Source organism: Microcaecilia unicolor, chromosome 14, assembly GCF_901765095.1.
Source record: "Microcaecilia unicolor chromosome 14, aMicUni1.1, whole genome shotgun sequence".
Taxonomy (NCBI): Eukaryota; Metazoa; Chordata; class Amphibia; order Gymnophiona; family Siphonopidae; genus Microcaecilia; species Microcaecilia unicolor.
This window is the reverse complement of record NC_044044.1, coordinates 42,324,277-42,343,196: the sequence shown is the minus strand read 5'-3', so window position 1 is coordinate 42,343,196 and position 18,920 is coordinate 42,324,277. Positions and strand designations below refer to the sequence as shown.

The 18,920-nt window shown below is 50.4% G+C and overlaps 1 protein-coding gene across 4 annotated transcripts in view; it reads right to left on the bottom strand.

Annotated features, from left to right (window-relative positions):
- Positions 1-18,920, bottom strand: part of MTMR11 (myotubularin related protein 11) — a 149,411-nt gene that overhangs the window by 109,665 nt on the left and 20,826 nt on the right. For all 4 annotated transcript variants that reach the window (XM_030186967.1, XM_030186971.1, XM_030186969.1 and 1 more), the window contains one exon: positions 6,085-6,151. In XM_030186967.1, coding sequence (XP_030042827.1) covers positions 6,085-6,151 — 67 coding nt within the window. The remainder of the gene's footprint in view (positions 1-6,084; positions 6,152-18,920) is intronic.

Here is an 18,920-nt window from a genome sequence, read left to right as displayed (position 1 = left end):
GCCTCGTTGTATTCCACTGTGCCCGCCTGACGAGCACTTTGCAAAACTTTTTCTTTTAAAGGATATGAAGCAAATCTGGCAATTATATCCCGAGGGCGATTATCCTGTTGTTTTTTCAAAGCCCTATGTGCACGTTCTATAGCGATTTCACGAGGGTCCAACTCGGCTCCCATCAGCTTGCCACACAAAAGATTCACAATGGCGGGAACGTCTTCGCCATCTCGCGCCTCCGGAACTCCTCTGAAACGGAGATTCTTACGGCGGCCACGATTCTCCAAATCATCGATCTTGTACTGTAGATCATCGCAAGCTGCAAACACCTGGGTAAGCCTTGTTTCCACAGTGCTAAGCTGCTCTCCTTGGTCGTCGACGCGGGCCTCCAGTTCTTCCACTCTGCCTCCAAGCTCGCGAATATCCACATTCATGGCATCGATCCTTTCCAGGATCTCCTCCTTAGACGATTGTATTTCTGCCCGGATTGCTTCCAAACTTTTCGCTAAGTTATGGGAAGCTCGCTGTTTGGGACTCTGCTCCCGCTGTTCTGCATGAGAAAGTGCCGACTCCGAATCGGACCCTGAAGGCCCCGCCGGCGACACGTGGCGCTGCGAGCCCCTTCCCTGTTGTCGAGCGGAGTGGCGCTCACCATCCCTTCTGGATGCAGCCCCCGATTTGCTCATGGCTCCCGCTGCTGTTCCCTTATCGGGCACTCGCTTTATCTCGCTGGAAAGCGGCCAAAGTTAGCGAAATTCTGGGGGAAGAGTGAGGAGCTAAGAATTCAAGCGGCCATCAAGCACCGTGACGTCACTTCCTCTTCTTCAACCAGTTCTTAATCCATAATAATACCCTACCTCCGATTCCATGACTCTGCAATTTCTTCAGGAGTCTTTCGTGCGGCACTTTGTCAAACGCCTTCTGAAAATCCAGATATACAATATCAACCGGCTCCCCATTGTCCACATGTTTGCTTACCCCCTCAAAAAAATGCATTAGATTGGTGAGGCAAGACTTCCCTTCACTAAATCCGTGCTGACTTTGTCTCATCAGTCCATGTTGTTGTATATGCTCTGCAATTTTATTCTTAATAATAGCCTCCACCATCTTGCCCGGCACCGACGTCAGACTCACCGGTCTATAATTTCCCGGATCTCCTCTGGAACCCTTCTTAAAAATCGGAGTAACATTGGCTACCCTCCAGTCTTCCGGTACTACACTCGATTTTAGGGACAGATTGCATATTTCTAACAGTAGCTCCGCAAGTTCATTTTTTAGTTCTATTAATACTCTGGGATGAATACCATCAGGTCCCGGTGATTTACTACTCTTCAGCTTGCTGAACTGACCCATTACATCCTCCAAGGTTACAGAGAATTTGTTTAGTTTCTCCGACTCCCCCGCTTCAAATATTCTTTCCGGCACCGGTGTCCCCCCCAAATCCTCCTCGGTGAAGACCGAAGCAAAGAATTCATTTAATTTCTCCGCTACGGCTTTGTCCTCCTTGATCGCCCCTTTAACACCATTTTCGTCCAGCGGCCCAACCGACTCTTTGGCCGGTTTCCTGCTTTTAATGTATCTAAAAAAATTTTTACTATGTATTTTTGCTTCCAACGCTAATTTCTTCTCAAAGTCCTTTTTTGCCCTCCTTATCTCCGCTTTGCATTTGGCTTGGCATTCCTTATGATCTATCCTGTTACTTTCAGTTGGTTCTCTTCTCCACTTTCTGAAGGATTGTTTTTTGGCTCTAATGATTTCCTTTATCTTACTGTTTAGCCACGCCGGCTGACGTTTAGTCTTTTTTCCCTTTTTTCTAATACGTGGAATATATTTGTCCTGAACCTCCAGGATGGTGTTTTTAAACAGCATCCACGCCTGATGCAAGTTTTTTACTCTGCGAGCTGCTCCTTTCAGTCTTTTTTTCACCATTTTTCTCATTTTGTCGTAATCACCTTTTCTATAGTTAAACGCTAGCGTACTTGATTTCCTAGTTTCACTTCCTTCAATGCCAATATCAAAACCGATCATATTATGATCACTGTTATCAAGCGGCCCTCGTATCGTTACCCCCTGCACTAGATCATGAGCACCACTAAGGACTAAGTCTAGTATTTTTCCTTCTCTTGTCGGCTCCTGAACTAGCTGTTCCATGAAGCTGTCCTTGATTTCATCAAGAAATCTTATGTCCCTTGCGTGTACAGATGTTACATTAACCCAGTCTATATGCGGGTAATTGAAATCCCCCATTATTATTGTGTTGCCCAGTTTGTTTGCGTCCCTGATTTCCTTTAACATTTCCGCATCCGTCTGTTCATCCTGGCCAGGCGGACGGTAGTACACTCCTATCGTTATCCTTTTCCCCTTTACACATGGAATTTCAATCCACAGTGATTCCAAGACGTGTTTTGTTTCCTGCAGAATTTTCAATCTATTTGATTCAAGGCTCTCGTTAATATACAATGCTACCCCTCCACCAATCCGATTCACCCTATCAGTACGATATAATTTGTACCCCGGTATGACAGTGTCCCACTGGTTATCCTCCTTCCACCAGGTCTCTGAGATGCCTATTATATCTAATTTTTCATTTAGTGCAATATATTCCAACTCCCCCATCTTATTTCTTAGGCTCCTGGCATTCGCATATAGACATTTCAAACTATGTTTGTTGTTCCTAAGTACATCATGCTTAGTACTTGACAGTATTAATTGGCAATCTTTTGTCTGATTTTTATTGTTATTTAAAGATACCCGATCTACTACAATCTCTTTTGCAATAAGTGCTGGCAGCTCATCGCGGTGGAAAATTTGAACCACAGTGGGATCATCCCGATCCAGTGGCAAACCGGCACCTTCCTCTGGCTCCTCAGACCACGAAGGCCTGCCAGATCCCTCAGAGTCCCTCCCCCCCCCCCCCCCCCGTGGTCGGGCTGTGGGGACTCTGAGGGATCTGGCAGGCCTTCGTGGTCTGAGGAGCCAGAGGAAGGTGCCGGTTTGCCACTGGATCTGGATGATCCCACTGTGGTTCGGATTTTCCACTGCGATGAGCTGCCAGCACTTATTTCTGATGCCTTACAGGCCCTCTCTATTGATGATCCTGTTAAAGGCGAGGCCTCCTCTGGTGTTCTGAGGATGGCGAGTAGTAAGAAGCCTGCTCGAGCCTTTCCTTTGCATGACTCCATCCAAGAGCTTATTTCTGCTCAATGGGCTGACCCTGAGGGGCCCTTGAAGTGGCCAGGGTGATGGGGCACCTTTTCCCTCTGAGTGAGGAGCACTTGGCCCGTTTTGGGATGCCTAAAGTGGATGCCTTAGTCACGGCGGTGACAAAAAAGACCACCCTCCCAGTAGAGGGAGGGGTCGCCCTGAAGGACATTCAGGACAGGCGGCTGGAATCAGCGCTAAAACGGTCCTTTGAGATTTCGGGCCTAGCCTTAAGGGCGTCTGTTTACAGTTCTTATGCTGCTCGAGCCTGCCTCTCTTGGTTACAACAGGCAGTGGAACAGCCCGTGGATGGTGCAGAGTCCTTCGCTGAGGTTGCACCGCGAATGGAGTCGGCCTTGTTGTTTTTAGCTGACGCCCTCTATGGTCTGGTCAGAGCTTCGGCTAAACAGATGTCTGTGGTGGTGTCTGCCCGCTGCCGTCTATGGCTACGGCATTGGGCGGCTGACATGGCCTCTAAGCAAAGACTGGTGAAGTTGTCCTTTCGGGACCTTCTGTTATTTGGAGAGGAGTTGGAGAGAGTTGTTAAAGACCTGGGGGGATGCTAAACCCCAGAGGTTACCTGAGGATAGGCCGCGGCCTTCTTCCAAGGGTCAGGTGGTTCGCTCCTCCTCCAGACCTCGCTTCCATGAAGCTCGAAGGTATCGCCTGGGGTGCTCTGCTGGGTTTACTCAACATGCCCGCAAGCATTTCACTTCCATTGCATATGCTCGGATCTGGTGCCAGTTTGAGGCTTGGTGTGCTTCTAAAGCCCTCACACCCACACGGGCTTCCGTCTCGCCAATACTTGACTTGTTGCAGGATGGTGTACAAAAGGCTTGGCCTATAATTCCCTGCGTGTTCAAGTGGCAGCCTTGGTATGTTTTCAGGGGAAGGTCTCTGGCCTCTCCCTGGCTGCGCATCCGGACACTGCACGGTTTCTTAGAAGGGTGCATCGGCTCTGGCCTCCCATGCGGGCCTCTTGTCCAGCCTGGAACCTGGGGCTAGTATTAAAGGCTCTTCAGTGTTCGCCCTTCGAGCCACTGAGGCGAGCTTCGGAGAAGGATGTGACTCTTAAGACAGTCTTTTTGGTGGCCATTACTTCAGCGAGACAGGTGTCTGAGCTCCAGGTGCTGTCTTGTCGAGACCCATTTCTGCAGTTCTCAGTGAAGGTACGTATGGTGCCCTCCTTCCTGCCTAAGGTGGTATCAGCGTTTCTCCTGAACCAGCCCATTTTCTTGTCCTCCTTTACCAGGGAGGAGTTTCCGGAATCTTTTGGGTAGTTGCACCTTCTGGATGTGCGCAGGGATCCGTTGCAGTATCTGCGGATGTCAAATGCTTTCAGGACCTCTGATCACCTTTTTGTATTGTTGTCAGGTTCTCACAGAGGGTCTCCAGCATCTAAAGCCACTATAGCCCGTTGGCTTAATGAAGCCATTTTTTTTCTGCATATCCGCTATCTGGCCGGCCTCTGCCTGATGCCTTTAAGGCACATTCCACAAGAGCGATTTCCTCCTGTTGGGCTGAGACGGGAGCACTCTCTCTTCAAGAGATATGTAGTGCATCTACTTGGGCTTCTAAGCTATCTTTTGCCCGTCTTTATAGGCTGGATGTGGCTGCCAGGAGGGATGTGCTTTTTGGAGCACAAGTGCTTGCGCGTGGTGTGGCTCGTTCCCGCCCTATCTAGGGATTGCTTTGATACATCCCATTCGTAATGGATTCATCTGCTGCTGATGACAAGGAAGGGAAAATTAGGTTCTTACCTTGGTAATTTTCTTTCCTTTAGTCATTAGATGAATCCATGATCCCTCCCTGATTGACTCTTTTTTGTGTTCAGTTTTTCCTGCAGACATGTTCCCTCATTGGGAGAAGTTGGAAACCAGTCTTCAGGATTTCTGTTCTACTACAGGAGGTTGAGTTCGTCCCTTCTTTTGTGTTATTGCTCCTGTTCTGGGGCATTCGTTCGCTGTGAGGAAAGTTCATGTTATGCTACTTTGCGGTTTAACACTGCTTTGGAAGCTTCAAAATACTGAGAGGCAGATGGAGCTAGCCGTCCTAGAGGCACTATGGTTTTCAGTGTTCTCTATCTCCCCCTGCTGGTAGGTGGACACAACCCATTCGTATTGGATTCATCTGCTGTGACTAAAGGAAAGAAAATTACCAAGGTAAGAACCTAATTTTCCCTTAACCACCGCTTTGACTCACGGCTATATCTGGCCCACGGTTGGAGCCTGCCAGCGTGTCCCTACTCTCCTCTTTTAATTGGCTGTTGGAGTGTTTCTTAGGGATTTACATTTTCTCTATCTTTTTTACCTTCATTACATCCATGAATGTGTAGTTCTTATTTCTCTAAGATAGACAGGACTTCACTTATATAGGCATAGTTATGTTATGTTACATGATTCTTCTATTCCACAGTGGCTATTAATAGTCTATGCGGATCACTTAGTCAAGACCAGTCATGCTGGAATTACAAAAGCATATAGTTACATAATTATATTAAATTTTTTTTACAAATAAGTATGTTTTTAGAATTTTGTGGAGTATTATATAGTTTGATATAACTCGAATCAACAGTAGTAATGAATTCCATACATTAGCAGCTTGATAATACAAAGAAAAGTTAAATATTTTAAAGTTTTTAAACCTGTTTAGTTGATAGAAAACAGAGTAGCAGTTGATTATGAATCTTGCTACAAGCACTGTGGAAAGAAGTGTTACCCAATTGACTAAATATAATGGGGCCTCGCTATATGAAATAAGAAAAACTAAAGTGCAAAGTTTGAATTGTACTCTGGCATGTACAGACAACCAATGTAGAGCCATCTCAGCCTATTCAGAGGACAAGAAATCTGTTGTTCACTTTCAGACCCCCACTCCATAATTATCACCTACCTGAGAGACACTTCAGTGAGAGTTGCCTGGCCTTCTTATTCATTTCATGGACCTCTGGAATGCAGAGCTACAAGGAAAAGATAACACATTAAGGATATAGATAAAAGGGATACTAAGGTGGAAAGCTCAGGTTCCTTCCATAGAATGTTTAGAACTCCAATATATTTCTTTGGGTTTTCCCCAAGGCTCTGTTTCCAAGCGGGATACTAAGAACACACCCTTCCATATCATCAAGCTGATCAATCCATAGACTGGTGGGTTGTGTCCATCTACCAGCAGGTGGAGATAGAGAGCAAACTTTTGCCTCCCTATATGTGGTCATGTGCTGCCGGAAACTCCTCAGTATGTTCTCTATCTCAGCAGGTGGTGGTCACACATCAGCAGCAGCTCTGGCTAGGCCTCCAAGCCTAATTTTTAGGTTTTGTTGAGTGCCTGGGGTTGAGGGCTCTTTTGAGCAAGGGCAAACCTGGTGGTGCCAGGTCCCTCCTTTTCTCCCCCCTCCCGCTGGCTCCGTTAAAAAAAAAAAAAAAAAAAAAAAAAATTTGAACGGCCTTAAAGGCGTTTATTTCGACGTTTATTTAAGCGTCTATTGCAGCTACTCACTGAGACACCAGGTCGTTACGACTCGGAGCGGACAGCAGGTAATTTTTACCTTTTTATAGCGGGCGGGGGTTCCCCGATTCTTCTCCTCGTGGCACATGGCGTCGGAGGGCGAGGGCGCAAAGGGTCGCTCCCCGGGTCGCTCGAGCGCTTCTAGAGGGGATGCGGGGGTCTTCAAGCCGGATTCGCCCTTGGTGGGTGACAGTTTCGCGACCGATGCATGTCCCGGTCCTTCCTCCGGCGTGGCGGTTTTTCCCGCCATAAACGCCCATCCCCCGCTCCTCGCCTCCGCCATCTTGGCCGGCCACGCGGCTCGGACAGCTTCTTCTTGGGCCGCCCTTGAGGTTGGAGACATTAATGCCATGAACGCCCTTAATTTGGGCGACGGCACAGAAGCGGCTAAAGTTAAGAGCCGTTCTTCCCGCGCGGCTCCTTCGCGGAGTTTCGCGCCGGACGCCATTTTGGATGCGCAGCATGTCTCTCCCCCGCTGTTGCGAGCGCCGGTTGAGAGAGCGCCTAGGGCTGTTGCCCAGGCTGCGGAAGTGCACAGTCTGGGGGGTTTCTCCCCCGAGTTTGTTTTGCTGCTGCATCGGGCCTTCCTCCTGCACAACGCTGCCCCCGCTCCCTCCTCTGGTAAAGAGGTTGAGGTTCCCAGAGGTAAACGCCCTCGGGTTGATTCCCAGGCCTTGGAGGAATTTGTCTCCTCCGATGTAGATGAGGGCAGCGTGTCTGGGGTCTCCCAACGGTCCTTTGCGGATTCCTTGGAGGAGACGGATCCCCGCTCGGATGGAGCGGATGACCCCTCTGCAGCGCGGCTTTTTCACCCGGAGGATTTGCCCAACCTGTTGTTACAGGCCATGGACACTTTGAAGATTTCCTCTCCGGAGGACGTCTCTCCCTCAGCCCCTGTTGGCTCTGCCATTATGCTGGGGACGAAGCGCCCGCCTAGAACCTTCCACGTGCATGATGCCATGCACACCTTAATTTCGGCTCAATGGGATGTCCCAGAAGCGAGCCTTAAAGTGGCTAGGGCTATGTCCCGCCTCTATCCTTTGGCTGTGAGTGAACGTGAGGCCTATCTGTGGCCTACCGTGGATTCTTTAATCACTGCGGTGACTAAGAAAACGGCATTGCCGGTGGAAGGTGGCACGGCCCTAAAGGACGCCCAAGACAGGAGATTGGAGGCGGCCTTAAGGTCGTCCTTTGAGGCGGCTGCTTTAAGTTTGCAGGCCTCAGTTTGCGGCTCCTATGTGGCCAGGGCGTGCCTGACTATGGTGCAGCGGGCTTTCCCCTCGGATCATTCCTTGAGGGATGATTGGCCAGCCCTGGAATCGGGCCTGGCCTATTTGGCAGACTTGCTGTATGATGTCTTGAGAGCCTCAGCTAAAGGCATGGCTCAGACTGTCTCTGCGCGGCGGTGGCTTTGGCTGAAACATTGGTCTGCTGACCACGCCTCAAAATCCCGCCTGGCTAGATTGCCTTTTAAAGGCAAGCTGCTCTTTGGGGTCGAGCTGGACAAAGTCGTGACTGATCTCGGCACGTCTAAGGGCAAGAAGTTACCGGAGGTCAGGGCTCGGGCTAGTGCTCGTCCCGGTACCTCCAGAGGACGGTTTCAGGAAGCCCGTCGGTACCGCCCGGGCAGGTCGGGTGCTTCTGCCCCCTCTTCCTTTAAGAGGAAGTTCTCCCCCAAGCAGCATTCCTTTCGCAGAGACCGCCGTCCCGGAGGTGCTCCCTCCGGTCCTCCCCCAGGGTCTCGTACCCAATGACGGGGTATTGGTCCACGCCCCAGTGCAGATTGGAGGACGGCTGTCCTCGTTTCTGGGCGAGTGGACCACAATAACTTCAGACGCTTGGGTGCTGGAAGTCATCAGAGACGGCTACAAGCTAGAGTTCTGCCGACCCTTAAGAGACGGGTTTGTACTCTCTCCCTGCAAGTCTCCGGTCAAAGCTGTGGCAGTGCAGCAGACTTTGGACAATCTGATCCGCCTGGGTGCGGTCGTTCCGGTGCCAGAAAGTCAGCTTGGCAAGGGGCGTTACTCCATTTACTTTGTGGTACCAAAGAAAGGAGGTTCTGTCCGGCCTATCCTCGACCTCAAAGGGGTCAATCGGGCCTTGAAAGTGCGGCACTTTCGCATGGAGACTCTCCGCTCTGTTATAGCGGCAGTGAAGGCAGGGGAGTACCTGGCATCCTTGGACATCAAGGAAGCGTACCTGCATATTCCCATCTGGCCTCCTCATCAACGCTTTCTGCGTTTTGCAGTCCTGGGCCGACACTTCCAGTTCAGAGCCCTCCCGTTCGGGTTGGCTACTGCTCCGCGGACCTTTTCCAAGGTAATGGTGGTCATAGCGGCCTTCCTGCGAAAGGAAGGAGTACAAGTCCATCCTTATCTGGACGACTGGTTGATCCGAGCCCCCTCTTATGCAGAGTGCGGCAGAGCTGTGGACCGGGTAGTTGCTCTTTTGAGCTCCCTGGGATGGATCATCAACTGGGAGAAGAGCCAGCTGCGCCCGACTCAGTCCCTGGAGTATCTGGGAGTTCGATTCGACACCCAAGTGGGCAGAGTGTTCCTGCCAGACAATCGGATTGTCAAGCTTCAGGCTCAGGTGGACCAGTTCCTAGTAGCCTCTCCTCTTCGGGCTTGGGACTATGTGCAGCTGTTGGGCTCTATGACGGCCACGATGGAAGTAGTGCCCTGGGCCAGGGCTCATATGAGACCACTACAACACTCTCTGCTGCAGCGCTGGACTCCGATGTCGGAGGATTATGCGGTGCGTCTTCCCTTGGATCCAGCAGTGCGCAAGGCGCTGAGCTGGTGGATGCAGACAGACAAGTTGTCTGCGGGAATGCCTCTGGTGTCCCCAGAGTGGATTGTCGTCACGACGGACGCCTCGTTATCGGGCTGGGGAGCCCACTGCTTGGGAAGGACAGCGCAGGGGCTCTGGTCTCCTGCAGAGGCAAAGTGGTCTATCAACCTCCTGGAACTCAGGGCCATTCGGTTGGCGCTTTTGGAGTTCATCCCGGTACTGGTGTTGAAGCCTGTACGGGTCCTGTCGGACAATGCCACGGCTGTGGCCTATGTCAACCGCCAGGGAGGTACCAAGAGCGCCCCTCTAGCCAAGGAAGCTATGAGTCTATGCCAGTGGGCGGAAGCGAACCTGGAACAGCTGTCAGCGGCCCACATTGCCGGAGTCATGAATGTCAAGGCGGACTTTCTCAGTCGCCATACCTTGGAGCCCGGAGAGTGGCAGCTATCTGCTCAGGCGTTCTTGGACATCACGAAGCGCTGGGGCCAGCCGAGCCTAGATCTGATGGCGTCATCGGCCAATTGCCAAGTGCCGCGCTTCTTCAGCAGAGGACGGGACCCTCGATCCCTGGGAGTAGATGCTCTTCTCCAACAATGGCCGACACAAGAGCTTCTCTATGTGTTCCCGCCCTGGCCCATGTTGGGCAGGGTACTAGACCGGGTGGCAAAGCATCCCGGCAGGATAATCCTGGTGGGTCCGGATTGGCCCAGGCGTCCCTGGTATGCGGACTTGATCAGGCTCTCAGTCGACGATCCTCTGCGGCTGCCAGTGGAGCAGGGCCTGTTACATCAGGGTCCCGTGGTGATGGAGGATCCCTCCCCCTTTGGTCTTACGGCCTGGCTATTGAGCGGCAGCGTCTGAGGAAGAAGGGCTTCTCAGACAAGGTCATCGCCACTATGCTGAGAGCGAGGAAACGCTCTACTTCTACTGCTTACGCCAGGGTTTGGCGTATCTTTGCAGCGTGGTGTGAAGCAGGCTCTCTTTCTCCTTTCACTGCTCCAATTTCTTCAGTGTTGGCGTTCCTGCAAGAAGGTCTGGACAAAGGCCTGTCGCTCAGTTCCCTTAAGGTCCAGGTAGCGGCTCTGGCTTGCTTCAGGGGCCGCCTGAAGGGTGTTTCCCTGGCTTCGCAGCCAGCTGTGGTGCGCTTTCTCAAGGGAGTTAATCACCTGCGCCCTCCTCTGCACTCAGTGGTGCCTGCGTGGAATCTCAACCTGGTGCTGAGAGCATTGCAGAAGCCGCCGTTTGAACCCTTGTCAAGGGCATCTCTGAAAGACCTGACGTTGAAAGCAGTCTTTTTGGTGGCTATCACTTCAGCCAGAAGAGTTTCCGAGCTCCAGGCGCTCTCATGTCGAGAGCCTTTTCTACAGTTCACTGAGGCAGGAGTGACTATTCGCACAGTGCCTTCCTTCCTGCCCAAGATTGTTTCTCGCTTCCATGTGAATCAGCAGCTATGTCTCCCTTCCTTTCGTAGGGAGGACTACCCAGAGGAGTACTCTGCTCTTAAATATCTGGATGTGAGACGAGTCATCATCAGATACTTGGAAGTGACCAATGATTTCCGGAAATCGGATCATCTGTTTGTCCTGTATTCAGGTCCTCGTAGGGGTCTGCAGGCTGCTAAGCCTACAGTGGCAAGATGGGTCAAGGAAGCCATTGCAGCGGCTTATGTGGCCGCGGGGAAGGTGCCGCCTATCCAGCTGAAGGCTCACTCTACAAGAGCTCAGGCGGCCTCGATGGCAGAGGCCGGTTCCGTCTCCTTGGAAGAGATATGCAAGGCGGCAACTTGGGCTTCGGCCCATACATTCTCCAAGCATTACCGCTTGACTGTGGCTGCTCGGGCGGAGGCCCGGTTTGGAGCTTCAGTGTTGCGGTCAGGGATTTCTATGTCCCGCCCTGGGTGAGTACTGCTTCGGTACATCCCACCAGTCTATGGATTGATCAGCTTGATGATATGGAAGGTAAAATTATGTATAATCATACCTGATAATTTTCTTTCCATTAATCATAGCTGATCAATCCATAGCCCCTCCCAGATATCTGTATTGTTTTTATTCTGGTTGCATTTCAGGTTCAAGTTTAGTCTTCAGTTACTTCAGAAAGACTTCGTGTTCAAGTTTTTTCACTTGGATTCTTCAAGAGTTAAGACGAGTTTGTGTTACAGTGAGCTGCTGCATTCCTCTCCCCTCCGTTTTACGGGGCTGGATTGAGACTTAAAATTCTGCCGGCACTCCCTCCCGCTTCGTGCGGCTGTAGGGCAGTTTTGTACCCCTCCCGCTTCGGCGGTGTTAGGGTCAGTCAGCTCCTCCCGCGGTTGCGGTTGCAGGATAAGCCAGATCCCCCCGCATCGGCGGGTGTGGTGTCCCTCCCCCGCTCCGCGGGGATGAGCTGGACGGATTCCCCTCCCCCACTTGTGTGGGGATGAGCTGGGTTAATTCCCCTCCCCCGTTTCGGCGGTGGTGAGCTGGGCAGAGTGTCCCTTCGTGGGTGTAATTCTCTAAGTGCTGAGTCCTGCGGATGGAGCTTTGATATCGACATACTGAGGAGTTTCCGGCAGCACATGACCACATATAGGGAGGCAAAAGTTTGCTCTCTATCTCCACCTGCTGGTAGATGGACACAACCCACCAGTCTATGGATTGATCAGCTATGATTAATGGAAAGAAAATTATCAGGTATGATTATACATAATTTTACCTTTTCTTCCTTGGAATATACTTTGCAGTCCAGGCTTCCAAGTTGCTGCTGGTCCCACCAATCTCCTCCTCAACCAAAGTAGCTCTTTTGATAAAATAGACTTGGTCTCATTGAGTTTAATTGTGGGTGCAAGCAGGCTACAGGAAATAAGGAAAGTGTTTGTGGTAACATAACTAAGGAGAGTGGAGTGGAGTGGAGGAGTGGCCTAGTGGTTAGGGTGGTGGACTTTGGTCCTGGGGAACTGAGGAACTGAGTTCAATTCCCACTTCAGGCACAGGCAGCTTCTTGTGACTCTGGGCAAGTCACTTAACCCTCCATTGCCCCAGGTACAAATAAGTACCTGTATACAATATGTAAGCTGCATTGAGCCTGCCGTGAGTGGGAAAGTGCGGGGTACAAATGTAACAAAAATAAAAAAATTTAATAGGAAAGATTACTACTACTACTTATCATATGCAGCGCTGTACACCATACACAAAAAGACAGTCCCTGCTCAAAGAGCTTACAATCTAGATAAGACAGGAGACAGACAGAACAATTAAGGGTAAGGGAATAAAGAGGTGAGGATAAAAGGTGCAAGTGAGCAGTGGTAAAGAGGTGGGCATGAAAGTTTGGACTTGAAAACAGCTAAAGAGGGGGCTAGACGTACAGGCTCGGGAAGTTTATTCCAGGCGTGAGGTGCAGCAAGGTCTATAAAATAATGAGTGGAGTTGAACGGGTAGATGTGAAGTGTCTGTTTACGCTTTCCAAAAATATTAGGATTAGGGTGCGTGCGATGAAGCTACAATGTAGTAAATTTAAAATGAATCGGAGAAAAGTTTATTCACTCAACGTGTAATTAAACTCTGGAATTCGTTGCCAGAGAATATGGTAAAGGCGGTTAGATTAGCGGAGTTTTAAAAAGGTTTGGACGGCTTCCTAAAGGAAAAGTCCATAGACCATTATTAAATGGACTTGGGGAAAATCCACTATTTCTGGGATAAGCAGTATAAAATGTTTTGTACATTTTGGGGATCTTGCCAGGTATTTATGACCTGGATTGGCCACTGTTGGAAATAGGATGCTTCCTACCACTTCACCTTCTATTTAGTGTCAGCACTGCAACTACAATCAAATCACAGGCATTGTGTGGTAACACCAGGATGTGCTGGTCTGTGACCACTTACTTTGTTGTTTGTTGTTTTTCAAACCTTTATTTAAAATAGAGTCAAATTTAACAGTAGTAACCAGAAAACTAAGGGGCCCTTTTACTAAGCTACGTTGGTGCCTTTGTGCATCCAACGCACATCAATTTGGAGTTACCGCCTGGCTACCTGCTGAAATCAGGTGGTAATCGTCATTCTACACACGTAGATGATTACCGCGTGACACTTTACCATTAAGTCAATGGGTGGAAGTAAGGTCTCAGACCCAAAATGGACATGCCAATTTTTATTTTACCGCATGGCAATTTTCAGCAAAAATTTTAAAAAGGCGTTTTTTACAGGCTTGCTGAAAAATGGATCTGCTCATGCCCAAAACACGCACCTACACCAGTGCAGCCCATTTTTCGGCATGCCTTAGTAAAAGGGCCCCTAAGTCTTAAAGAATCAACACCCCTTCATCCCCTCCCTCCCTCCACCCCCTTTCCCCCCCCAACTGTGACCACTTATTTTGAAAGTGCTCACAGTGCTGTCATTGAAGAGAAGGTAGATCAGTGAAGAACCACAACTCAACAAAATGTTCAAAAGGGCAGGGCAAGATTGTGGGGTAGGAACGAGGAGCTAGATACTAGAAGGAGAATGAGAAGAATGAGATGCTAATGAATACTGAGGAAGGGAGAGAATGGGGAGATGCAGGGAGTAGATGATGGGGAAGAGTGAAATGGAGGCTGCTTGTGGTAAGGGGTAAGATTGGGAAAGGAGAGAGACCCCTCTTCTGCTCACTTAGAAACAATATGGGGATAACAGTGGTACCGGGATGGGTACATTGCACATGGGGAGAGAGGCAGAGGGAGTTGCTGGGCAGGGGATGGAGGAGATTATGAAAGGAGGATATACTTCTATGTTGAGAGAAGATGTTTGTGTTACCCAGTTCTCCGAGGACAAGCAGGCTGCTTGTTCTCACACTTGGGTCGGTGTCCACGGAGGCCCAGGAACGGCAATTTTGCAAGCAAAATAAAAAGTTTTGCCAGATCCTTCTGGTGTGTGAACTGCACGCACTGTGCATGCGTGGCCATCTTCCCGCCCGTCGCGTGAGCATTCCCGCTCAGTTTTTCTTTTTCCGCGGTTGAGAGTGGCTGCTGTGTCAGTCTATCTTCAGGCCCAGAGAAAGAGTCGTCGACCTTTTGGAGTTTTTTCTTCCCCTTTTTCTGTTTGTTTTTGTTTTGTTTTCCCTTAAAGTAAAAAAAAAAAAAAAAACCCCAAAAAACTATCTTTTAATTCTTAGTTTCGCCCTCTTAAGTTTACTTACGTTTTCATTGCAGCCCTCTTAGGCCGAGCGTACGAGTTTTCTCTTTTTTGTGCTCTTCTTTTAGGCACAATTGCGAATTTTGACTTCGCCGCTGCTATTTTTCCGTCGATTTCATCGAAGACTCCCAGCGGCTTCAAGAAGTGTACTTGGTGCAACTGGTCGATCTCGGTTACCGACCCCCACGCGTGATGTCTTCAGTGCCTTGGGCCCGACCATCGCCCAGACGCATGTAAGTTGTGTCTTAGCTTAAAAAGGTGGACACAGGCGTCGAGACAAGCTCTTCGAGACAGACTTTTCGGAGCTTCGACCGGTTTCTTGGCGTCTACATCGGCACCGGGGGATGGCATCAACTTCAGGAGCGCAGGTAATGGCTTTCCGGAGACCACCACACGCTGGGAGCAGTGAGGCGTCAAGTGGGTCTCCACCTGTCTCAGTCTCCTGCTTTACAGGCCCCACGGGACTGACCAGATTCGGACCCGACCCCGAGGAGGTGTGTGGATTCCACGTCCTCCTTGTCAGTACTGAGGAGTGCCGATGGCATGCATCGAGCAAAGGTGAAGAAGCATCGTCTTTGGTCTCCTTCCAAATACGGTACCGAGAGCTCCGGGGCGTCGAAAGATTCGGCACCCGTGAAGCGCCAATGCCGGAAGGAACGCTCACCCTCCATTCAAGAGGTGTCGGTCTTCGGGCAACCTGGTACCGCCTCCTCGACCTCCACAGATTTTGACGCCAATTCCTGCAGCCTTGCTCGACGGCGACTCTAGACGAGCGCATCCGAGCTATTCTTCCAGGTCTTCTGGAGGGGTTGCTGCATCAGTCTGTTCTGGTGCCGGGGGTGCTTGCGCCCTCCGTACCGTCGGTGGAAGTGGCAGCTGGCTCTATGCCTGTGGTGAGGTCCTCGACGCCAGTGCTGCCTGCGGCATCGGCGTTAGCTGCCGCCCAGGTCGATTACCCGTCGACATCAATGGAGGGAGCTGCATTGCCGCCGACATGGTCGACCTCTCGACATTGCGATCGAGGACATGGTTCCTCGGCGTCGATACGGGCCCGGTTTAGGACTGCAGTCAAGGAACTCTTGTCCGACACAGATGAGGATGCTTCGTGGGACGAAGGGGAAGATCCCAGGTATTTCTCTTCTGAGGAGTCTTGTGGTCTCCCCTCTGATCCTACTTCCTCACCAGAAAGCAAGCTTTCTTCCCCGGAGAGTCTTTCTTTCTCTTCATTTGTCCTGGAAATGTCTGTGGCTGTTCCCTTCCCAGTGGTACCTGAGGATGAGCCAAGGTCTGAGATGCTCGAGGCCCTGGACTATCCTTCGCCACCTTAAGGAGTCATCCATGGTTCCTTTGCATGATGTTCTCAAGGAGACACTTATGCAGAACTGGATGAAACCATTAAGTAATCCCACCATTCCAAAGAAAGCTGAGTCCCAATATCGGATTCACGGTGAACCTGAGTTGATGAAGTCGCAGTTACCTCACGACTCTATGGTTGTGGATTCCGCTCTCAAGAGAGCCAGGGGTTCTAGAGACTTTGCCTCGGCGCACCCGGGAAGAGAATCTAGAACCCTGGACTCTTTTGGGAGAAAGGCGTATCGGGCCTCTATGCTCGCGGCGAAAATTCAATCTTACCAGCTCTACACGAGCATTCACTTGAGGAACACGGTGAAACAACTGGCGGGCTTGGTTGATAAGCTCCCTCTGGAGCAGGCCAAGCCTTTTCAGGAGGTGGTCAGGCAGCAGAAGGTGTGTCGAAAATTCCTGTCCAGGAGTCCTTACGAGACTTTGGTGCTGTATCCAGAGTCGCTGCCCAAGGTATAGTGATGCGCAGACTCTCATGGCTGCGAGCCTCTGACCTTGGACAATCGAGTCCAGCAGCGGATTGCGGATGTCCCTTGCCGTGGGAATAATATTTTTGGTGAGAAAGTCGAGCAAGTGGTTGATCAGATTACGCAGCGGGAAACCGCTATCGAAATCTCTCCTGCCAGGCGCCTTCTGCTTCTACCTCATCTGGAGACTATTTTTCCGGGGAAGGAAGAATGCTCCCTATGCCTTTAACAGGTGTAGGTACAATCCTCCTCGACAGTCTTCTGAGGCTCATCCCCAACGCGTTTGTTCTCATCAACAGTGTGCGCCAAGGCAGGCCCCTGCAGCTCCCCAGCAAAAGCAAAAGACGGGCTTTTGACTGGCTCCAGTTGAGCATAGCCGCTGAAAAAGTGTCCGTGCCGGACGACTTGCCAGTCGGAGGGAGGTTAAAATTTTTTCACCAAAGGTGGCCTCTCATAACCTCCAATCAGTGGGTTCTTCAAATAGTCCAGTTCGGATATTCTCTCAATTTGATATCCAAGCCTCCAAATTTCCCACCGGGAGCTCAGTCTTTCATCTTTCAGCACAGGCAGGTACTTGCAGAGGAACTCTCTGCCCTTCTCAAGGCCAATGCGATCGAGCCTGTTCCACCAGGGCAAGAAGGGCTGGGATCCTATTCCAGGTACTTCCTTGTGCAAAAGAAAACGGGGAATGCGTCCCATCCTAGACCTAAGGGCCCTGAACTAATCCTAGTCTGAGAAAGGTTCAGGATGGTTTCCCTGGGCACCCTTCTTCCCATGATTCAGCAAAACGATTGGCTATGCTCTCTGGGCTTAAAGGATGCTTATACACACATCCCGATACTTCCAGCTCACAGGAAGTATCTTCGATTTCATCTGGGAGCGCTGCACTTCCAGTATTGTGTACTGCCCTTTGGTCTGGCATCTGCGCCCAGGGTCTTCACAAAATGTCTGGCAGTAGTTGCAGCGTCGCTACGCAGAATGGGAGTGCATGTGTTCCCTTATCTCGACAATTGGCTGGTGAAGAGCACCCCAGAGGCAGGGGCTCTACAGTCCATGCAGATCACTATTAAACTGCTGGAGCTACTAGGGTTTGTTATAAATTAGCCGAAGTCCCATCTTTTACCAGTTCAGCAACTGGAATTTGTAGGAGCTGCTGGACTCACAGACAGCTCACGTCTATCTCCCCGAGGCGAGAGCAGACAATCTTCTGTCTCTAGTTTTCATGGTCAGAGCGTCTCAGCAGATCACAGCTCGGCAGATGTTGAGACTTCTAGGCCATATGGCGTCTCCAGTTCATGTGACTCCCATGGCACATCTTCACATGAGATCAGCTCAATGGACCCTAGCTTCCCAGTGGTATCAAGCTGCGGGGGATCTAGAGGATGCAATCCAACTGTCCACCGATTTTCACAGTTATCTTCAGTGGTGGACAATTAGACCCAATTTGGTCTTGGGACGTCCCTTTCAAATTCCACAGCCACACAAAGTGCTGACAACGGATGCATCCCTCCTGGGGTGGGGAGCTCATGTAGATGGGCTTCACACTCAGGGACTTTGGTCCCTCCAGGAAATAGGTCTTCAGATAAATCTTCTGGAGTTGCAAGCGGTCTGGATCTCTCTAAAGGCTTTCAGAGATCGGTTGTCCAATCAAATCATCCTAATTCAGACAGACAATCAGGTTGCGATGTACTACATCAACAAGCAGGGGGGCACCGGATCTCGCCCCCTGTGTCGGGAAGTTGTCCAGATGTGGCTTTGCGCTCGCCGTCACGGCATGTTTCTCCAAGCCACTTATCTGATAGGCGTAAACATCAGTCTGGCCGACAGGTTGAGCAGGATAATGCAGCCTCACAAGTGGTCGCTCAACATGGGCTTTGTACGCAAGATCTTCCGAGAGTGGGGCACCCCCTCAGTGGATCTTTTAGCCACTCAGATCAGTCACAAGGTCCTTCAGTACTGTTCCAAACTTCAGGCCCATGACAGACTAGCATCAGATGCTTTTCTCCTTCATTGGGGGTCAGGCCTTCTCTATGCATATCCTCCCATGCCTCTAGTAGGGAAGACTTTGCTAAAACTCAAGCAAGACTGCGGAACCATGATTTTGATTGCTCCCTTCTGGCCGCGTCAGATTTGGTTCCCTCTTCTGGAGTTGTCCTCCAAAGAACCGTGGAGATTGGAGTGTTTTCCAACTCTCAGAACGAGGGGGCGCTTCTGCATTCCTGCCTCCAATCTCTGGTTCTAGCAGCATCTCACTATGCATGCACAGGTGCCTTCCCACCCAACACACGAGTAGGGGTCCATCAGTCTCTTCCTTTCCACTGAGCTAAGAGGACACATCTTTATGGTCTCTCCTCAGTACATTTTTTCCTATCGTTTTGAAGTGCCTTCCCATGCAGTTTTTACCTTTTGTGACGAAACAGGGATTTATGCCTGTAACCTGTAATGCAAAAGTATGACATAT